Source organism: Anticarsia gemmatalis, chromosome 17 (genome assembly GCF_050436995.1).
Source record: "Anticarsia gemmatalis isolate Benzon Research Colony breed Stoneville strain chromosome 17, ilAntGemm2 primary, whole genome shotgun sequence".
Taxonomy (NCBI): Eukaryota; Metazoa; Arthropoda; class Insecta; order Lepidoptera; family Erebidae; genus Anticarsia; species Anticarsia gemmatalis.
In genome coordinates this window covers 2,361,224-2,383,357 of record NC_134761.1, presented here as the reverse complement: position 1 = coordinate 2,383,357, position 22,134 = coordinate 2,361,224, and the positions used below count along the sequence as shown (strand labels likewise).

Below are 22,134 nucleotides of genomic sequence, written 5' to 3'. Positions count from 1 at the left end.
TTATTTTTTGAACGTATAAACTTGAGCTATCTATTCTCATAATCAGAGCAAGTTTTGGTTGTACCATGATTTATTAGCATATACATTACATATGTATTGATGCTACTAAAGTATTATTCGATTTAGTAGATATTTTTCTCCCTATCTGGCATCCCTCAAAACCTGGCAACTAATTTCCTGTCACTTTATTTTGTCAACTGTCATTTGTCAAAATCGAACGACACACGTACCGCAATGGGTGACACCGCTTCGGAAGATATCCAAAAACTAAACATTGACGCAAAGGCAGGGTTTTAAAACTTTATATTTAGTTTGAGACAGTTTATATGTATGTTATGTAAATCATGCTAAAGTTCTTTGGGATCCGTGGAGGCTGTGTGGTCCGGTGCAAGGACTACGCATATGCCACATGGGTCTGTAGGACTTTCGTCAGCATTGTAGCTGGAATTATAACGTGTATTCCTTTGACCGAGCTTCTTTTTTTTGTGCTATGTGTTGATTCTCGTTGACCGGCATTTTTTAAGTTAAACGCATTACTGAAGTAATATAAATATTTTATTTTCGTTAAAATGTCGTGCGACAATATTTGAAAGTCCGCGGAGGTTATTTACCTGCCTATGAGTCAACTTAATTGCCTACACCTGTGTAAAGATTTCATCAACATAACCTCTTTAATTTACTTGTTTAATTTTTGGTTTTACAATTAGTTATCACAACATTTAGATTACAGGACTACAGATTAATATATTTGTAATTTTATTAATCGTGTTGCAATATTTTGAGTTCTGAGAAATAAAATCTTGTTAGTCTATCAATACAATAAATACAAAGAACAGATTTTGGTTACTATCAAATGTTCAGTAACCTATTGAAATATTGGTCAAGGCCACAGATATACCTCACCTTTTCTCAGTACATGTTATCTAGTGGGTTCAATTCCATTTGAACATGTTCTTTACTGATAATAACTATCTATGAATCACGCATACCTACAGTTTAAAAATGACATTGAAATAACTGTATTCTGTTATTTGCATAATAAATAATTTAATTAACATTCAAAAACTTTAAACATTTTTTGTAGCAGTTACAATATATTATTCCCAATTCAACATATTTTCTTTTACAGTCAAAAACAAAAGCCATGAAAGAAAAAAAGAAGAAACCGGAAGATTCCGGAGCCGTCTCGGAGTTGAAGCCTTGGCCAGAGTTCATACAGAAGCGTATTACTCTATGGGATAAGTTCAAGGCACAGTACGATGAAGACTTGGCTAAGAAGCCGGAGTTGAGCATCGTAGTCACACTGCCTGATGGAAAGACTGTTGAAGCTAAAGCCTGGAGAACCACTCCCTATGATGTTGCTAAAGGAATTAGGTGAGTGTTATATAGTATTGGGTTAATATTTGCACTTGTGTGTTATAATCAGCTAAACGTAATTGAAATTATTAGTCATGAAGCGCTAAAGGAAGTTGTTAATAAGATTGGGTTGTTAGAAAAAATCTTATTGGGTTTTTCTCTTTTGAAATTGTTAGTAGCTAGTTGAAAATAGGTATGCAGAATACCAAATTGAGATTTGACTGAGAGATATTTGCTGTGTTTTTTTTTGCTTAGGTCTGTTGGTCAATGGTCGTGACCAATATAATAAAGTACAAATTCTGCTCAGCTTGTAATATTCTATCTTTTCTAGGAATAAGGAAAATATTTTGTTACATACATACTATTGATGCTTATTATTCTCTAGTTTTTATTATCAATCAATATTTCATTTAATTGCTAATTTAAATGTACATTAATGATGTTAAAATTCTTAACAATCTATGACATCATATCGCATCACTTTATATAATAAGTAGAATATAATGTCCAATTGTCCATGTGGCTAAGTAATTGCAGCCAATGAAATTGCAACTAGAAGTAATTTCAACTGGATTGTTGTCATTACTACAACTTCCATATGCTACCTTCTGTAAGATAAATATGGTTTCAGCTTTACAATTAGCAAATATTATCCAAACCAATCCATACTAATATTATAAATGCAAAAGTTACTCTGTCTGTCTGTCTGTCTGTCTGCTACTCAATCACGCCTAAACTACTGAACCAATTTGCATGAAATCTGGTATGGAGATACTTTGATACCCTAGAAAGGACATAGGCTATATATCATCACGCTACCACCAAAAGGAGTAGAGAACCAGTAAAAAATGTAACAAAAACGGGGAAAAATTTCACCCATTCTCTCTTATTGGACGCAAGCGAAGTTGCGCGGGTCAGCTAGTATATTATATTTTCCAAGTTGCCTTAAAATACCTTATCTGGAAATAATATCTTCCTCTATATTTTGTTATTTTTCTTTTAAGTATGTAAAATCTTTTTTTAATTGTACACTTTTTGAGTCAACCTGAAAAAATCCTAATATCAACTTAATAGGTTTGTTAAGTGCAATGACAATATGGTTACGATACATAACTGTGAATAGCTATATGAAACAGTATTACTTATTTTTACTGTAAATATCCAACAAACAATGTATATTTATCAGTTCCATTATGTACTGTACATTGTATGAACAGCAAATTCATTATTTAGTAATTCTGCTCATTGATATAAGAAAATAGGATAAAGTTTATATTAGAAGTAAAATTCTTTTGACTTTTCTAGTTCACATAACATTTCATAGTGTTTTATATACACAACATAATGTTTTATATACTGAATACAGCAAAAAATAATAAGAGTTCGTACTCTTAATTGTTTTTCCACTATCAGTACTTTATCAGTGTTATCAAGCAAAGTTATCAAACAATCCAAATACAATCATAATCTATTGCAGAATAACATTGAATAAATCTGAATTTTATCTCATGTTTATCCATCAAATATGTTACAATTTAACTATAATACATAAAAAAATGGTGCTAGAAAGTTGACCTTTATGCCCAATTTCAATACTTCTGGATAAGTATTGAATAACATATCAGATGGATATTAAATAGATGATAACATACATTTGTTAGAACATCCTCTAACTATAAGATGGATTTAAGAAAGTTGTTTTCATACATTTGTTATTACTTTATTTAACTAGTAGATAGATTATCTGAAACTTAATCAAAATCTGTGAAACTGTCCTTTAAACCATAAAACGTTATTTAGCAAAATCAACTTCCATTTTACAATAATGACTTTAGCTGTTCATACATAGTATTGCCATCTACAAAAATATATATGCTAAGTTATATCACAAATAGTAACACTGTAACTTATTTACCTGCACACAAGCGAGTTCTGGAGTCAATAGTAAGTATCTTACACATGGGTGGACTGCTTTGAAGTGGCTTTTACTGGTTATATAGCCAACATTGTTTAATATAAGCTTTTTATGTATTGACCTTTTGACCTCAGGTATGTGACCTTTGACCTTTAGTGTTTCAATAGTTTTCAAAGGTTATTTATGCAAGTTAATCTATTATAATATGTTAGTGTTATGCTTTTTTTGACCTTGTATATTTGTGACCTTAACCTCAGTATAAAGTAATTGTATATTTATCTATTTATAAATAATAAATTTAACCCATTAATGTCCCACTGCTGGACTAGGGTCTCCTCCCAGAATGGGGGAGGGGTTAGGCCTTAAGTCCACCACGCTGACCAAGTGAAGGTTCGGGACTTTGCATGCGATCAAAAACTGTTTATCTATTTAGCATGGTATTAATATTAAATGTTTATTATAAATATAGAATTCATATTATTGTATGAATGTTAACAGTAATTTGTATTCTTTTTGCACATTGATGTTAGAATAAAATTAATATGACATATAACTGTGCTACTATTGAGCTTAGCTTTCTTCTTGGAGTGTAAAAGGGCCATGAATGGGCATAATTTTTAACACCAACTATTAGTGTTAGAAATAAACAAGCATACTCCTTAAAGAAAAGCAATAAATCAACCTTTCTTTGACTTCTTTGACTACCAGTCAAATCAGCTACCCCTTAACACATTTTAGTATAGGAATATGGTGTAGTGATGTCACAATTTCGTATTTTCGTTGGTATCAAATGAGTGCCTAATGAAATATTTCAGTCAGTAATACTTACAATTCCAACATTGTTTACTACAAAAATTAAAAAAAATTGCATAGCCTGAGCATTTAAAATGAAAATTTTACGAGTGCAAGTTTAATCTTTTTTGTTTACCCAATCAGGTACTCAATAAGTATTTTTTTCTCTAATGATCCCAAATCTAGCTCTATTCAGTATATTCCTGCTGTCTTAAACCACAAAAGCCACTGAAACCAGTTCCACCCCGATACTCCACCTGCCACCTTCATGTTGACTTCTCCCCCTCACAGCCAGGGTCTGGCGGACTCCACCATCGTGGCGAGGGTCAACAACGAGCTCTGGGACCTTGACCGACCTTTAGAAGGTGACTGCAAGCTGGAACTCTTGAGGTGGGACAACACAGACGCTCAAGCCGTGTTCTGGCATTCTTCTGCGCATATGCTCGGAGAGGCTATGGAAAGGGTAAGTTTTTTTTAACCCATTACTGTCCCACTGCAGGGCAAGGGTCTCCTCCCAAACGAGGGGGAGGGGTTAGGCCTAGAGTCTACCGCGTTGGTCAAGTGCGGGTTGGGGACTTTGCTTGCCCTCAATAAATATATTAAACAAATTTTAGGCATGTAAGGTTCACGATGTTTTCCTTCAAGAAGGGTAAGTGTTCTTGAAAAATATAAGAATAGTTGACACTTGCAGCTGCACTCGCGTTAAAACTTACAACCCGGCTAGGCCCGTAGAGATAATTATTATAAAATAATGGTCTTTCTCTTCAAGTATCTCAACACAAGTTGTGCAGCTCTAGTCGTGAAGGCAATTTCGTTATTCGTATACATGTATTATAATTATGTATTTTTGTTAATAGGTGTATGGTGGTTGTCTATGCTACGGTCCACCGATTGAAGAAGGATTCTATTACGACATGTATTATCCAGAGAAAGGGGTAAGCATTTACTTGTATTAATTATTAAAGAAATCTCCAAAGCTCCTTGAACTTTGTATAAAGAAGATGTTTGCGATAAAACTATAAGATATTTTATTGCTTATGCTGGGTACTCACCATACAGATTGGCGAAATTCACTAGAAAGCAAGCATTTATGCATTCAACTCAATTGGAAAATATCCATAGTAGAGAACGAGCAATCCCGATACGAGTAAAAGTGTGTGTCAGTATAGAGCCCTTGATTTCGTATGAACTTTACAAAATGTGTTTATATTATGGTCATATTTTGTTTTCCAGATCTCATCCACAGACTTCCACGTGTTAGAAGGTTTAGTTAAGAAGATAGCTAAAGAGAAGCAGCCGTTCGAACGTCTAGAACTGACTAAAGAACAGTTGTACGAAATGTTCGACTACAATCAGTTCAAAGTGCGCATTCTTAATGAGAAAGTTAATACTCCTACTACTACAGTTTATAGGTAAGATATTGAAAACCACTGAAATTTACTTATCCTTAGTTATGGATACAATAATTGCCAAAATTTTCTTGAATTAAAATATGTTTTACAGTATACCTTAACGAATTACCTATATACTTATACGGTAATACCTCTGTCTTTTGTTGATAACCAGAGGCAAAACAGTTTTATGTTTCCGAGATTACACCCATATATTAATAGGCAGAATTCAAATTTAAAATGTCCTTTATTTCGTTAACTTAGTACAAGAAATTTAAAGACATATAAATATTTTGATCGTTTTACCTTCTTTCATTCTCGGAAAAGATGGTTAGTCGTGAAAAGAAACAATAAGAAACTTACGGCTTGCTCTTTTTAATTGCAACACTATTAACGTAATATATATTTTCAGGTGTGGACCCTTGATTGACCTGTGTAGAGGGCCTCATGTCAGACATACTGGCAAGGTCAGGGCACTGAAGGTCACTAAGGTACGTAAAATACATTTTAAATGATAGACTTTACTTAAAATAATAAATCAGATATGTCAGTTCTACATTTGGAATTTTGACAAAGACAGCATTTCTCTACATTTACTGTCACTGAATCCATCAAATTAGTAAGCTCAGCTTTATAGTAACTGAATATAAAAGCTATAATTAGCTAAGTAGCCCTCATCACTCAGACAACTATAAAAACGATATAGTGACGTCACAGGTTCGTATTCTCGTTGGTATCAAATGAGTGCCTAATAAAATGTCACAGTCAAAAATTACATAACGTGAGCATTTTGGATGAACCTTTTACGAATCCAGTTTCATATTTTTTGCATTAGCCAGCCAACTACCTAATTCTATGCATATTTGTATTACAAAAACCTGTCACATAACATACACTTATTAATATCTCAATGGTTCAACAGAACTCATCAACGTACTGGGAGGGTAAAGCAGAGGCCGAGAGTCTTCAGCGAGTGTACGGCGTGTCGTTCCCGGAGCCTAAACAACTGAAGGAGTGGGAAGTTATTCAGGAGGAGGCCGCCAAGAGGGACCATCGCAAGATTGGCAGGGTATGTACCTTAAAAGCTGGATATGTTGTACTATATTGTTATTTTAACCGGTGTACCGTATGTGACATTAGTGTCGGAATACAGCGATTATCTCTGCGATTAGATTCAAAAATAAAAATATGAGTTGTTGAAGAGAAATATTAGTTTCAGCGCGTGTTGTACTCCGAATTTTGGCTACGTGCTTGGTCCTTCTATTACATCCAACTTACGAAACGACGACATTCTCTTTCACTGATTCTCAGGCCATAATTCTAAAGAAATTACTTAAAACAGTTCTTGAAAAGATGCAATGTTCCGAATCTACACTTTAAACAACACCGTTACTCAAACTGAAGGGCCAATACATGCCTCATTCCTGGAAATGACTTCTGCCCAACATTAATTGGCTAAACTTTAAGGTGCCTGCGTAATTTTATTTTCTGTACACTAATTTAAACTTTATTGTTATAGGAACAAGAGCTATTCTTCTTCCACGAGCTGTCTCCAGGGTCTTGCTTCTTCCAGCCGCGCGGCGCTCACATTTACAACACACTAGTTAACTTTATTAAAGAACAGTACAGGTAAATATAATTTGTATTTCAACAGAAACAAATCTTAATATTAGCCATACACTTGCCATACACATCTTTACAAAATTACTAGCTTCCGCCCCCAACTTCGTCCGCATGAAAAGATTTTCCGTGAAAACAAAACGTATAAATCTGGGTTGTATATGTTTATGTATAAATTTCATTAAAATACGTTCTGTAGTTTTTTCGTGAAAGAGAAACAAACAAACATACATACATTCATCTTCCGCACTTAAATATTAGTAGGATTTCGCTTCATGCATCTTGATCCATGACTACTCTTTACTTGTACCGCAGACCTGATTTTTTTGAAGAACATTACCGTTTTTACTCCATTAATTTCCTTTTACCCAGGATTCGTGGTTTCCAAGAGGTGGTAACGCCGAACATGTACAACGCGAAGCTGTGGCAGACGTCAGGCCACTGGGCTCACTATGCCGACAATATGTTCTCCTTTGATGTGGAAAAGGAGACCTTCGCGCTTAAGCCCATGAACTGCCCAGGACATTGGTAAGTTATAGATGTTATATAGGCCTTCTAACCGGTATTTGGCTTCGGCCAGTTTCATTGAAGCGACTTAACTCTGTACAATCTTGTTTAGAGTATCTAATTGCTAGAGGTAGAAAGATGAAAAATTTTGAGACGCATTGTATTTTGTGACGAAAACTTTCAGTCGAGAAAGACATTTTTGTTATTACATTTCTAACCGCTAAGTTAACACGGAGACGCGTTCTGCTAGATTAGATTTTCACCGTATGTAGGCAGAATCGAATATTCTATTTAAACAGGGTTCAGGTTGGTCTTTCTGTAAAAAAAATGAATTATGTAGCATCGTGTGAATATGTTACTGTAAAAGCCCGGACTGTGGTAAATCCTAAGATTTTCCGGTATAACCTAAGATTTACCAACTCGCAATGGTAAAAGTCCGAACAATTTTTTTATTTCGAACTTTTACCTCTATTCACTTGGTAAATCTTAGGATATACCTCAAGGGCAGGTAAATGTAGCTAATATAAAATAATTTTATAGTTATAAAGAAGGAGTTTTGGGCAAACCGACATGGATAGGTTAGGTTAGAAGGCTGAGGTGGGAGCGAGCTTCGCTTCGCTCGCTCCCACCTCAGCCTTCGTGATTATTTTTCTTTAAACCACCTAGAAGGAGGAGTCCCGCGAAGCGGGGCTCCGGCGACATCTTCAAACTCTCATTATAACTATGTTACGGCATATAATTATATCCCTAGCAATATCATCATATTACGGCTCAAACACATTATAATATGACTTTATCAACTTTTACCGTGTCATTATGTAAATCCTAAGATTTGCCAATTAAATGGTGGAAAAAGTTCGAAATAAAAGAACTTTCGGACTTTTACACAAAACGTGCATGTGTAATGTGGGAGATATCTAAGTTCGTTATCTGTGTCGGGCAGCCTGATGTTCGACGTGCGCACGCGCTCGTGGCGCGAGCTGCCGCTGCGGCTGGCGGACTTCGGCGTGCTGCACCGCAACGAGCTCAGCGGCGCGCTCACCGGCCTCACGCGCGTGCGCCGCTTCCAGCAGGACGACGCGCACATCTTCTGTGCGCCGCAACACATCGAGCAGGAGATGGTACCTATCATAATATACTAATTAATGTTTAAATGTAAAAAATACCTAAAATCAATGAAAAACTTTTGAAAATAAAACGACTGATCTGTGTCATGTCTACAACATATCTAATCGACCTTTCAGTGAGAAAAATACCTCAAATTAACCATCTAAAGTGTAACAACAGATTGCAAAAATGTCCCGTTACTTAAACCGACTCTGAACGCCGAGGGATCGATCATACATCGTACCTATCACGTTAATGAGAATCGTGATAGCAGAAATATTTTTGAGCGTCACACAAAATTGTTTCTCTACATTCCACTGTCTCAGCCGTCAAAAGGAATGATAATTTTGTTAGCGTACAAACGTGTACGCTTATAAAGTATACGTGCATGTATTTCCAACGATTTCGGGAAAAGAAAATGGATTTTATATTTAGTTGTTCGACGCTTCAGCATTCATTCTAGCAGAAAAATTAATAATAGCAATGAAAATAAATTTTAAATAATTGTTTGTGTCCAATAGGTGAGTTGCCTGCAGTTCCTAGAGTGCGTTTACTCCACGTTCGGGTTCACGTTCCAACTGAAGCTGTCCACCAGGCCCGAGAAGTTCCTGGGAGACGTCGCCACTTGGGACCAGGCTGAGAAGGTAACTACTACATAGTATTTCAAAACAATATTCTCTCAATTTTGGGTACAAGTTTTGCATATTATTTTGTAGTAATTCGAAGTGATCATCAATAACAATAGAAATATTTCTAAATTTTTTTTGCCATTTGGTAAATTGAGAATTGGTATTTCCGTATTTTTTTGTGTTAAAGACGTACGTGAGGTCACTTTGCCCCTTATTTTATAAGAAGGCATGACGTCATTAGTTCCAACGACGCGACGTCAAACTCATGGTTTTTTGCTAAATCATTATATAACATGAAGAAAATCATAAAACCCTTCTGTTATATAATTGATGGACTAATTAGAATTTATGTTTTGTTACCCTAGAAACATTTGTATTATCTTATTGATATTAATTTTCATTTCCTAAAATAGCATAAGGGTGTCACTATAACCAATAACGGCGGTGTTACGTTGATAAAATAGCTGTAAATAGTACCAATATAACTATTCAAATTTTCGCAGGCGCTAGCAGACTCACTGAACAAGTTCGGTCGCCCATGGCAGCTGAACCCCGAGGACGGCGCGTTCTACGGTCCTAAGATCGACATCACTATACAAGACGCGCTGCGCCGCTCGCACCAGTGCGCCACCATACAGCTCGACTTTCAGCTGCCCGAGAGATTTAACCTCACTTATGTTAGGTATGTAACTATGCACTTAAACACTTAGGCCTGGCTTTTCCATTTCTGAAGTATTTTAAGCAAGTGTCCTTATTTCGACCTGGCTTTACCACTTTTAAGCAAGTAGTGGTTAGTGTATCCGGTGGAATACTGACGGTTGCTTTTATACATTTGCCGTCACTTACCTATCGGATAGATTTTATTCGGCACTTATTGGTTTGTTTTATGTCTACTCACAAATTCCGCTCGGGAGTGTTGGCGACTTCATGTCGGCACCTTTATTTTAAAAGCAGTTTAAAAGTCGCCAACATGATTTTATAAATGAAATGATTTGAATTGGAATTTGCGAATCGTCAGGCCCAATTAGGGTTGATGACAGGATAATGATGAAGACTCAAATTCGTCTGTCTAATATTTTAATAATCTTCTAATTAGACCAAAAAATTTAAATGACACAATCATCATCCCAAGTACAATTTTATTTACATCGCAAAAAAATTACAATATATTTTTACTTTGTTTAGTGAGAGTGGTGAGAAGAAACGGCCAGTAATCATTCACCGAGCGATCTTAGGTTCAGTGGAGCGAATGATCGCTATTCTGAGCGAGTCGTACGCGGGCAAGTGGCCCTTCTGGCTCAGTCCCAGACAGGTCTGCGTCGTGCCCGTCGGTCCCGCGTTCGATGATTATGCTGTACAGGTAAGTTTATTGCTTCTGTAAGTTAGCTTGCTATAGGTATTATATTTTCACCGACTTCCATAAGGAGTATTATATTTTAATCGACTTCAAAAAGGAGGCTGTAAACGTTTGTTGATTGATATTGAAATATTTTAGGTGAATTTATTAAGTCCTGCCTTTTAATATTACAGTTAATGTATCTGAAATCGTTATTTTGTTTATGAATTTAATATAAATCGTTCATTTTTTTAATTATCATAACATTTTCGGCTACATAATCTGTAAAAACAGTATGTTCTGCTATCTTTACTTATGTATACGTGTACGCAAGCGAGCGTATACGCAACCCAAAATACTCAATATACAATTTTAAAAGCCATAAAATTAACGTTTTTAATACCAATAAAAAGTTTTAATTTATACTAATATTATAAAGCTGTATTTGTTTGTTTGTTTGTTTGTTTGAACTCGCTAATCTCAGAAGCTACTGGTCCGATTTGAAAAATTCTTCCAGTGATAGATAGCCCATTTAGCGAGAAGGGTATAGGCTATATATTATCACGCTACGGCCAATAGGAGCAGAGTAGCAGTAAAAAATGCGGGGGAAAATTTTTACCCATTTTCTCTATGTGACGCAAGCGAAGTTGCGCGGGTCAGCTAGTAGTTATATAAAGATAATTTTGAATGTGTATATTTGTACAGGTGAATGAGAAGTTATTCGCGGCCGGGTTCATGTCGGAAGTAGACACGGACGCGGGCGACACTCTCAACAAGAAAGTCAGAAACGCACAGCTTGCACAGTTCAACTATATTCTAGGTAAGTCTTCTAATAAAATAATGACATTATACATCGTTTTAACTAGTTTTTTGATCGGCAAAAGACAATCGGTTTCACAATTTTCAACTATTTTGTGCATCCAGAAATAAGAACCTGTTTTTCCATCAACATTATATTGGTGTTATCTTCTTTTCACTGACATTCGAATAATTTATTTTAAATATCCAAATATACCCCCTTCTTGTATAGAAAGTGTATTGCTATAATATTAGGCTAACATTTTAAAAATAATTATGGAGAATGAGCACTCAAAGGCAGTGATATTTATACTATGAATATTATTGAGAATGATATTTATAATATGTGTTTTAAAGATTTTCTTCGATAAACGTCTATCTGTGCATTAAAACAGTTATTTTAGCTAGATAACTTCTTAAAACAGAATAATAATAAAAACAGAACCAAAACTCATAGTAATCTACTATTCCCAGTTGTCGGTGAACGTGAGAAGACTTCAGGCACAGTGAACGTCCGCACCCGCGACAACAAAGTCCACGGCGAGATGTCCATACAAGGTCTGATCGATCATCTCAACACTCTCGTCAAGGAGAAGACCCTGGCCGAAGACAGTGATGTACTGAAACAGTAGACCTGTTCTGTTAGGGAATACATCAATACGAAATACATTATTCCGAAAAAAAAATCGTATGGTTAGTGGTCAACCTAGTGTCAAAGTTGTTCAAGCCGCCTGAAGGCCTTTGACGTGGCTTAACGACTGTTATCTTAATTGACAACAACCAGGACCGCATTTTTGAAGCACGGAGACGCTCAGTTTAAATACCACTAAGCGGTCATCTATGGAATGACCGCGCCGAGGTTTGCTTAACTCACAGATTGTTTACCGACTGGTGAGCCCAACTGGCGAAAATGAATTTCAGAAAGTCGAAAAATAATAAACATATTTGCAAACTTTAGCATTTACATCTTTCGAAATTGTGAAAGACTTTAATTTTTAATTCGGAATAATGTGCTCGTAATTTCTTTATGTCCCATTTTAATTGATATTATTTATTCAGGCTAGTAAGTTTATGGATCGTACGGATGATGAAATCTATTAAAAGGCTGTGTCTTTTGCAATTGTACTCTTGAACAGCGGCAATAGTAGTTAAACAGAAAACTGTTTGTAGTGTCCGACCGTAACATGTTTTTAAACCGAAACCGAAACCGAAAACGAACTTTCGGTTCTGATCTCAGTTTCGGCCGAAACCGAAACCGAAACCGAAACTCACACAAACATATAAAATTTTTCAGTTTTATACTGAAATGTAATGTATTTCTTACAATTGTATTTGCTTCTTTGGCGTAAAATGAAACAATCAATAATTAAGTTACGTGAAAAATATATTTTTATGTCATTTTGCAATTAAATACATAATAAACATGTTAAATTAAGGATTACTTCAGGTAAAAATAAAAAAATGAACACTTTAAGTAGGTACTTAATATGAATAAAAATTCAAATAGAAAAATTATTGAATGACACGTACTAAATACGAAAAATCTACGCACGACAATTCATGAGCGTCGAGTTTCGGTTCCGCCGAAAGGTTCGGCAGTTTTTTCACCGAAACCGAAACTGCCACCGAAACTAGATTTTTCTGCCGAAACTTGCCGAAACCGAAACCGAAACCGAACATTCGGTCGGACACTAACTGTTTGATATTATTTATTTAGGCTCGGTAAGTTTGTGGACAGCGTGGATGATAAGAACTGGTAAAAGGCTGTAGCTTTTATGGTGTCGTTTTGAACAGCGGCACTAGTGGGTCAAGGAGAGCGCGGTTTTTGGGGGCGTTAGACAAGACCTAAATGTATCCTTTTGATCATCTCCTCAACATCTTAAGCTCATTACTCTAATTTCTTACCCAAATCCCTTATAAAAAAAAATACATTTGTATCATATTATTATGTTGAAGTTGCTAGTAAAATTATTCTACGATTCTTACGGTCAGTTTCACCTTTGAATAAGTATGTATTGAAACTGGAATTATTAAGCTAAGTGAACTTAATAATTGCAGTTTCAATACATCTTTCATACATTAGCTGTCACTTTATCTATCATATAGATTATCTAAGACTTATCCGTAAGCCGTGAAACTGGTCTTTATACATATCTATTTTTTTAACATGGCCGGACCAGGTGAAAAAATTGGACCTTAAAATATTTTCTGATATATTTTATTTGATATTGTGTTATTGGCGGAATCAGGCATAAAGCCAGGATCGCCACGAATCTAAACAAAAAACAAAACATACATAAAATCACGACCAGAGAGCGCCACTTGGTACGATCTTTACAAACTTTCCTTGAAAGCCTTGTAGCAGGTAGCTACATACAGCGACATCTAATGGAATGAGCGCATAACCACCAACTCGCAGTGACTGACGTCACAAGTCCTGAATCGCGCTATCAGAGTTTGCACTGCAATTGACTATATATGTTACTGTAAAAGCCCGAACGGTGGCAAATCCTAAGATTTTCCTGTATAACCTAAGATTTACCAACTCGCAATGGTAAAAGTCCGAACAATTCTTTTATTTCGAACTTTTACCTACATTCACTTGATGATATCGAGATGTCGCCGGAGCCCCGCTTCGCGGGGCTCCTCCTTCTGGGTGGTTAAAAAAAAATAACCACGAAGGCTAAGGTGGGAGCTTCGCTTCGCTCGCTCCCACCTTAGCCTTCTAACCTAACCTACCCATGTCGCTATGCCCAAAACTCCTTCTTTATAACTATGTCACAGTATATAATTATACCGTGAAATAGTTATAAACATAGTTATGAAGGAGGATTTTTTTATATATCGTAATATAGTTTTTAAACTCTGGCTTTTTCGGACTTTTACCATTGAGAGTTGGTAAATCTTAGGTTTTACCGGAAAATCTTAGGATTTACCACAGTTCGGGCTTTTACAGTAACATATATACAAGTTCCCGACTAGAACGGTCGGGTAGCTCAGGCCCACCAGGCATGTTCACCTCGCATGCTCGGAGGATCCTCTCTTTGTGTTGGAGGAACATCACCACCTCGTTCCTTAGCCTTAAACTTGTAGTAGTAAAACTAGCTTTTATCATCCGCGCGGTCCGTAAACTACACTTGTCTTACCCCTGGTGTCTGAGATACATAAAACGGTAGTTTATCTATTCAATAGCGTCAAAACTCGTACATAAAAACGCTATTGAATAGATAAACTACCGCTAAATGTACTCAAAAAACCGGGGGTTAGTATGTTGGTTCTATAAGAATCTTATAAGTTATGTCGTTTCTGTTTCGCTGTTGGGAAATATCTCGAATTGATTTGAATGTGAAATACTATACTATGTGTTAAAAGATTCCTGTCCGAAAAGACTATAATAAGACGTAACGGAGTCTACAAATAAAATTACTACACTACTACTAAACTATATGTCTACCAAATTTGATAAAAATCCGTTCAGTAGGTTTCGCGTGTAACTCTTGTAAGTGTAAAAAACATACATACATTATCATTCCCAAAATTGTACGGGACCGGGTTCTTTTTACACATTGTATAATATTAAGAAACAGCTAAAACTAGATATATCTTATAAACTATAATAGGTTCATGACCTGAAATTTTGAAAATTTGATTAATGTTTTTCAACACTAAATTATTTTAAAATTAGACTACCTAAGTATTTGAATATGTTGTACCTAAGTACTGGACGATAAGTGACAATCTTAGTTTGTAAAGTGAATGTAAAATTTTCATTCTTTTAGTAATTTATTTGTGTAGTTTGCTTTGAAAATTGTTTCACACAATGAAACCGCGATTGTCTAAAATAAAATTAATAATTGTCAAAGGTTTGATCACTTACTAAGTCGCAAGTCTTATCGCTGTCTCATTACGATCTTGACCATTGTAACTTGTGCCGAAATGTCTAGAAAATCAAAGTGACAATGCGTAATCGCTCTCAGTCGCATTTCAAAGGATAACGCAATTTCTATGAAATGTAAATACCAAAATGAAAGTGTGCAGTCTAGATAATGAGTTTTGGATAAAATATCAGCCTTTCTTCGATTTACGGCTGTTTCGACCTTTGACTAATTTTGCACCTAAAATTAAGCCTAACTAATAGAGTTAGGGCCACAGGCCTCACTTCGTTTCTATGTAAACTTGCATTTACCCCGGTATTGGTTTAAGACTAAGCATCTGTTTTTTCAATGTGTTTTAACTGTAAACCTCGTTATACAATAAACTATTTGGCGCCTATTTGATGTTTTATTTCGTTAGTTATAAGTTCCCAGCTCCCTCCATGAAAGGAAAAGACACGTTTTCAAATTTTAACAAACGTAATTGAGTAACTTTTATTGCATTAGAATGAAAAAGAAATTGTATTTAAAACAAAAGTAATTGAGAAAGGACATTCAAAAAAATGTTCCAACATATTTTAATGCCTACAATCTAATTCAGAGTTTAACATTGTTTTACGGAATAAAAACAACTAACATCTAGTTTCTAGTACTACTAAAATTCTCGACACACTTATTTTTCAAACATTCTGCATTTTCGTAATGTTTGTTCTCTGCGTCCTGAAAAAAAAAAATTTGAATACCCACATAATACTGATTAAATCACTAGAAACCACTTGAGACGTCCATAGAAAATTTGACTGCCACGTAGCTACCAGTGCGTCGGGAGGTCGTGGGTTCGATTCCCATACGGAATAAGTATTTGTATGATCCACAAATAATTGTTCTGAGTCTGGTCATACTTTGTGTCCGTTGTTTGTATATATTAGCTTTGCCTTCGTTCCAAACTATGTTGGAGTCGGCTTCCAGTCTCACCGGATGCAGCTGGATACCAGTGTTGTACATGGAGCGACTGCCTATCTGACCTCCACAACCCAGTTATCTGAGCTATAACACGATACCCTTCGGTAAGACTGATTGTCAGACTTTCAAGCTTCTGACTACTGTTAACGACTGTCAAAGATCTTCGAAAATGACAGCCGGGACCCACAATTTAACGTGCCTTGTGAAACACGGAGGAACTTGATACGTGTTTGATGGTCACCTATCCACAGACCAACCTCGGCAAGTCGATCGGCTGTTGTTAACTAAGCCACGAGCTACTCCTGTGACATTTTTTTGTATTTTCTTAATGTCCCCGCGACACAAAAGCTTCTTAAGAAATTGTCTTATTATAGAAAGAAATACAATCGTTGGACGTAACTTTTCAAGCAGTCATAACGTCGTGCTCCGATTCTTTTCCGAACATGTTTAATACCCAGTATTGCCAACATTGGCATCAACTTGGTACCTACTTGAATAATTCTGACTCCAATTACTAATTAAATCAACTTACAATTTAAACACGACAATCTCTCCGCCCACGATGGTCACTGACAGTAGGACTCCATACAACATGAAGATAAGCACTGGTCTCATGTCACTGAGGCCGACGCTGCTGAACGACGACATTTTAGACGTGCAGTGAGGTTTAGGCACTTGAAGACGTTTGGCTAATACTGACTGAATGCCGGATTCGCGGATTTGTTTGAAACTGTAATAAAATGATTCAGGGTAAGTTGGTTGGTACTATAGTTGGGCCATTTCAAACATGCGAAGTACGTAATGCCATATTCGGGCTCTCTCGCTCGCACTTACATATTGTCCTATTCTTGTCATTCTTTTAATTATGACATAGTTTGCACGTTTCTAATGATCAGAATATTAATTAAGTCGGGTGTAAAAGTAACTTATGTTGGGTCTCGAACTATTCTGCTAACTTTAGTCAAAATCGCTCGTATCGGTACCTTGATCAGTTTCGCCATAAAACTAAATAGATATTCAGTACAAAAAGTACAAAAGTTTACATATTTTTGTTGGTATGACGATGACGTATGGTAAGGTTAATTACTTACACGACTCTCAACAGCTCTAGATAAGGCGAGTCCTTCCTAACAGGCACGAAGGTATCGAAGCTGTTCATAAAGTCAATCTCCATTAGGTCACACTTCTCACTCTCCAGGAACGTCTGCTCTATGCGACGGTATACCGGCTCTACTATGGAGTGGAAGGCGAATAGACCCTGGAATGAAGACAAAGTAAGTATAAGTACCTACCTCCATCCTTACGTAATTCAGTAACTAACTTTTATATGCGTCTAATTCTGTACAAGCTGAGGGTTCATAGATAGCTGTACTCATCGGTCGGTAAGCAATCCGTGGAATAAGTTAAGAGCAGGCTTTCCACTATTGGGTGGTTGGAGGGCGCGTATAAAGTCGGTACCGGTTAATGTTCATTATGATAACAGTTGTTAAGCCATGTCAAGAGCCGTCGGGCGGCTTGAACAACTTTGATACTACTGACCACAAACCATATACGATCACATACGTAGAATGATTGAATACAAATATAATTTTAGTAAACCTTTTTCTCCTATTGTTTTAAATGACATACGAGATACTACGATCTTTATCAATCTTGTAATGCTGTTTAACTACTAACCTCTCTGATCCTCTCAACTCCTTCGTTAATGCTGTAGAACTGCTTTCTGCCTTTCTCTGGATCAACCCTCTTGTACACTGAAACTCTTACTGGGTCTTTGTAAAGCTGGAAGCAGCAAGTCCGTAGTTAAGGTTTATTATTTAAACTAGCTTTTGCCCGTGATTACGACGGCGTGGTTTTGTGTCTTAGGACAGAATTTTCATACAAACTTTTTTCGCCTATTTTATCCCCTTGGGGGCAGAATTGATCAAAATCCTTTCTTAGCGAATGTCTACGTAATAAACTCTACGTGCATGCCAAATTTCAGCCCGAGCCGTCCAGTGGTTTGGATTGGGCGTTGATAGATCACTATGTCAGTCCTTTGATTTATACCTATACGCTTATTGAGATTAAGCTATGTTCGACAAGGTACTTACCCCAAATATAAAGTGATTATAATCAACATCGTTGGCAGCGAGCGTGATCTTGGCGGCGGCGAGTTGAGGAAGGCTGCGGATGGAGTCTGACGGCGCCTGAAGCAGCACCACGATGTTGGCCGAATACGCCGCGTAGAGTGCCATCAGTGCGGTGAATACCACGAACACCACCATACGACCTACCATAGCATTCATACCGTAAGGAAATTGCACGTTTATTTAGATGAAGGATGTTTCGGAACGATTAAGTATACTTTTGTTTCTCATCCATTTGTTAAGAATGTTTTTTTTTTCAAATTAGTTTGATTCTTCTACGTATATAATACTCAATACCTAAAGTAAGTACATAGGTATACGAGTATTGTTGGTTACCTAACTTAGCCTAACATCTGACGGCGCATGCAAACTTATGTATCCCAATCTTCACTTAGCCCTCTAAATTTACAATTTATTCGTCCGGGAAAGCGACTCTTTAAATCAGAAATTTATTAATGTCCTTGCTATCTCAGAAACAAATAGGTATGTTATAATTACCGGATGCTCTCTTAGGTTCCATGACACATCCCTGCTGCCCGATCGCACTGAACGCAAGTAGCATTGCGTCTCCAATACCGTCCAGTCCTGTTGCAACCTACAGCGAAATAACTACTCTAGACATCAGACGTGTTATAAAACTAAACAAATGTGGGTACTTCATGAAAATATTCTAATTAATGGCACCTACTTTATTAATAAGATGGGGTCGGAGCAAATTTCTACCTACAATGTTATTGCCGTCGCTTTAAGATTATACTTAAAAGTTGATTCGATACACGTCTAAAAATGCGGAGTCTACGACCATTTTTCATTTTTTTAAACATTAAACCCGCTCGCTTTGAGGGAATAATGTGAAAATGTTGAACTATATACGTGTGTCCACTAACCATTACTACTTTATAAGCTGACCAAAAAACGTAGATGGAACCAAACTAGCCATTGAACTTTAAAAAATACTACTCACAATAAAATACTCCTACCTTTCCATCTCTACCCTCCCACTTGGCAGCTAAATACAACGTGAGAGTAGACACAGCGACACACACAGACATGGCGACCCAGACGCTGGTCGAGAATGGCATGGAGAATATATTGGCCACGTACGGGAGCGGTGGCTGGCGGAATATGAAGCGAACGCGGAAGGGAGCCAGGCGGTCTGTGTAGGAAACCACGTCCAGGCGTTCCGTATCTGATACTACGCAGTTTGTGCCTGGGAATGAAAGATATGAGTAGACAATATTCCAAGATATAGACAGAAGTGTGCGAATTATGCCCACGTATTGTTGTTATTTGGCAAGGCTATTGCCTCAGGTAATTTAAAAAACTCAAAGCTGCTATTGAGAATGATTGAACAAAATTGGTAAAACAGCTCTTTGTAAGACGACGAAAACGACACAAAGTCGGGACCGGTTAACTTGCTTTCCGAATCACCGAAAACTTATCAGCGGCACCCATTGATGGGATGTCCACGTCCCACGCTATAGCTAGTTTAAACCGATGACCGTTTACCTTCCCATGAGCGCCTCGACCTGTCTCTGTTCTCCTTTACTTGTTATTCCACTCACCCAAGTCCGCTCGTCCTGTGTACAGGTCATCGATCATCCCAGACCAATTCCCATTGACTTTATATCCCCATCTGTAGCTGAAGATATATCCAGGTGTCGCGTTGAGCATCTGGAACGCTAGACGGACATTCATCCAGCAGATTTTGGGAATAGAGTCGTTTTCTGGTTCCCTGAAAAAAAAAATGAAATGAAGGAAGTATACATAAGTTTTAGTTGTGAAGGTAGAGAGAGTGCCTCTGGCACGGTTGGTAGTTTATACGACCGCCGCTCAAAGGTCATTTGACTCCCTGGTTGGACCAATAAGTTAATCCTAAGTTTGGTCCCTCACGACATTTTGAGTGATTTCCTGAAGTTAGGAAGTTGAAGCCAACATCCGTGCTTCGGAGAGCACATAAAACCGCCGGTCGGTATTATACTGAGACTGACATGGACGCTATGGACAAGCCCGGTCTCATTAAAACTAACCATCGAAGCCGAATATCGGCGGAGCTACTAACGGAGAATTTCACTTATGACAAACCATAGTTGATACTTAAGGTATTCAACAGAAAGCAGTAAAAATTATCTACTTACATCCCATCTTCCCTTGGCAGATGGTACCGCGTGGTATTACTATCTTGTATCACATTGGACATGGTGATGGTGTGTCCCATCACATCACGGCGTCTTCGGTACAGCTCTCTATGAGGTCTGACGTCCATCAGGCTGCCGTTGTAGTACCCTCGGGGAGTAGACTGTATGGGCCCGTTTGATGATGCTTTGTGGACTTTACAGAAAAGGTAAAAATGTTAGTTCATGTCTTTGGTGCTTTATAAAATGCTTTTGATAGAAAACAACTATTGCATTCACTACGTATATATTAATAATCTTTAGTACGAATGTTTCCTCCAAACGAATCTTTAGAAGGGACACCCCTTATGAAGCCTCACTTTGATTTTCATAATTTACAGAACTTTTTTGCTTTATGACTAATCTAATGTTTTTGTTTTCACTCTTAGCCCTTCATTGCCATGCATATAAAATAATTTACAAAGTATAAGTTAAATACGTTTCTAAGTTTAGAGTAAGTTAACCAATATTTTTTGTACGTAGGTATCTACATCAAAAGTTTACTTACGTTCCACCATATTAACAAAGTCATCCTGCCTAGCAGCGACTACCAAGTCACTATCAGCCAATATAGAACTGTTGTAGAAGCTAGCCGTGATAGTATCTTGAGTAGAATGCGTCATGACAAGCCAGCGATACGGCGAACGGAAGAGATTCTTGGATGATGCCTTCAAAATAAAAACTATTTTTTTGTATGTTTGTTAAGTCTCATACATTTAAATACAAATATGTCATGTCCACACATTGGTCGGTAGAGATTAAGGAACTCAACCAGCTGTGTTTTTAGAGCCAAAGGTGTTCCAAAAGAGGCAACTTACAAGACTTATCAAACATACGAACACTTTCACACTGGTTAATAAAAATCCGGAGACGGTATTTGCCTGTCACACAAATATTATACGAATCGAATTCACTACTACCTGCACAATTTTATTGTAGTTGACTGGCAACCGCTGAACAAAAACATTTAGGACCGGCATTCTACCTACAATAACTTTTACCAAAATGCGTTTTGCGTATACCTACCTCGTTGATGATTCCTTCACTTTCCGGACACTCAAGATCTAAAAGATAAAGTAAATTATGAAATTGATATTTGGACTTGTTATCCATTGATGTCGACAATCTGCCTCCAATGCTTGATATTTGGTTTGCTAACTTCACTTTTATACCTGAAATAGCCAGTAATATAATAGGTAAGTACCTACATAATTTAAAATAAAAAACCCGAACGTTTCCGGTTGAAAGCGATGTGGACGAATTCTACTACGCTCTGTATGATTATTTTAATTTTATTTATTGTTTGTTTTTCTATAATATGTTTTGTATTATTATAAATAATTGTTGTTTTGTTAATAGCCATAGTTTAGTATAATACCTTATAAATGTAAAATTATGCAAAGAGCTTTATATAAATATACCTAAGTATATATTAAAAGAAAAATCATTCTCAAAGATTAAATAAAGCTGGATAAATACATACTTTTATTCCAACACAATCCATCAATAATCAAAATTGTTGGTTTTCCTTCATTCTGTACGAAG

General features: G+C 36.6%; 2 protein-coding genes across 4 annotated transcripts; one reads left to right on the top strand and one right to left on the bottom strand.

The window, feature by feature from the left end:
* The first annotated feature begins 193 nt into the window (after nt 1–193).
* On the top strand, nt 194–15,723 carry ThrRS (threonine--tRNA ligase). Of its 3 annotated transcripts, none has more exons than XM_076124767.1 (16): nt 194–285; nt 1,130–1,374; nt 3,283–3,300; nt 4,355–4,526; nt 4,921–4,998; nt 5,297–5,475; nt 5,867–5,945; nt 6,377–6,523; nt 6,974–7,083; nt 7,447–7,602; nt 8,525–8,702; nt 9,210–9,332; nt 9,821–9,999; nt 10,503–10,677; nt 11,359–11,473; nt 11,926–15,723. In XM_076124767.1, the coding sequence occupies exons 1-16, from the start codon at nt 235–237 to the stop codon at nt 12,081–12,083; spliced, it is 2,163 nt and encodes a 720-aa protein (XP_075980882.1). In that variant the 5' UTR covers nt 194–234; the 3' UTR covers nt 12,084–15,723. The 3 variants fall into 3 exon arrangements, with proteins under 3 accessions (XP_075980882.1, XP_075980880.1, XP_075980881.1); XM_076124765.1 differs by having other exon boundaries at nt 274–413; XM_076124766.1 differs by lacking the exon at nt 3,283–3,300 and having other exon boundaries at nt 274–413.
* Nucleotides 15,724–16,688: 965 nt separating this feature from the next.
* Nucleotides 16,689–21,717, bottom strand: LOC142979694 (ionotropic receptor 75a-like). The gene is made up of 10 exons (XM_076124768.1): nt 21,616–21,717; nt 21,098–21,257; nt 20,554–20,746; nt 19,981–20,150; nt 19,396–19,625; nt 18,914–19,010; nt 18,380–18,558; nt 17,964–18,068; nt 17,378–17,544; nt 16,689–17,016 (listed from the first exon to the last, which is right to left on the bottom strand). Exons 1-10 carry the CDS (start codon nt 21,700–21,702, stop codon nt 16,815–16,817), a joined length of 1,590 nt encoding a protein of 529 aa, XP_075980883.1. The 5' UTR covers nt 21,703–21,717; the 3' UTR covers nt 16,689–16,814.
* Between the last annotated feature and the right edge of the window lie 417 nt (nt 21,718–22,134).

Bases quoted from the DNA above. Each gene is read 5' to 3' on its own strand.
- LOC142979694 (XM_076124768.1), bottom strand. From the start codon at position 21,702: ATGGATAACAAGTCCAAATATCAATTTCATAATTTACTTTATCTTTTA. The intron at 20,151-20,553 runs GTAAGTAGATAA...TTTTTTTTTCAG, and splicing joins CTGCCAAGGGAAGATGGGAT to GGAACCAGAAAACGACTCTA. The intron at 18,069-18,379 runs GTAAGTACCTTG...TGCTGCTTCCAG, and splicing joins ATAATCACTTTATATTTGGG to CTTTACAAAGACCCAGTAAG.
- ThrRS (XM_076124765.1), top strand. From the start codon at position 345: ATGCTAAAGTTCTTTGGGATCCGTGGAGGCTGTGTGGTCCGGTGCAAG. The intron at 414-1,129 runs GTCTGTAGGACT...TTTCTTTTACAG, and splicing joins ACTACGCATATGCCACATGG to TCAAAAACAAAAGCCATGAA. The intron at 11,474-11,925 runs GTAAGTCTTCTA...TACTATTCCCAG, and splicing joins ACAGTTCAACTATATTCTAG to TTGTCGGTGAACGTGAGAAG.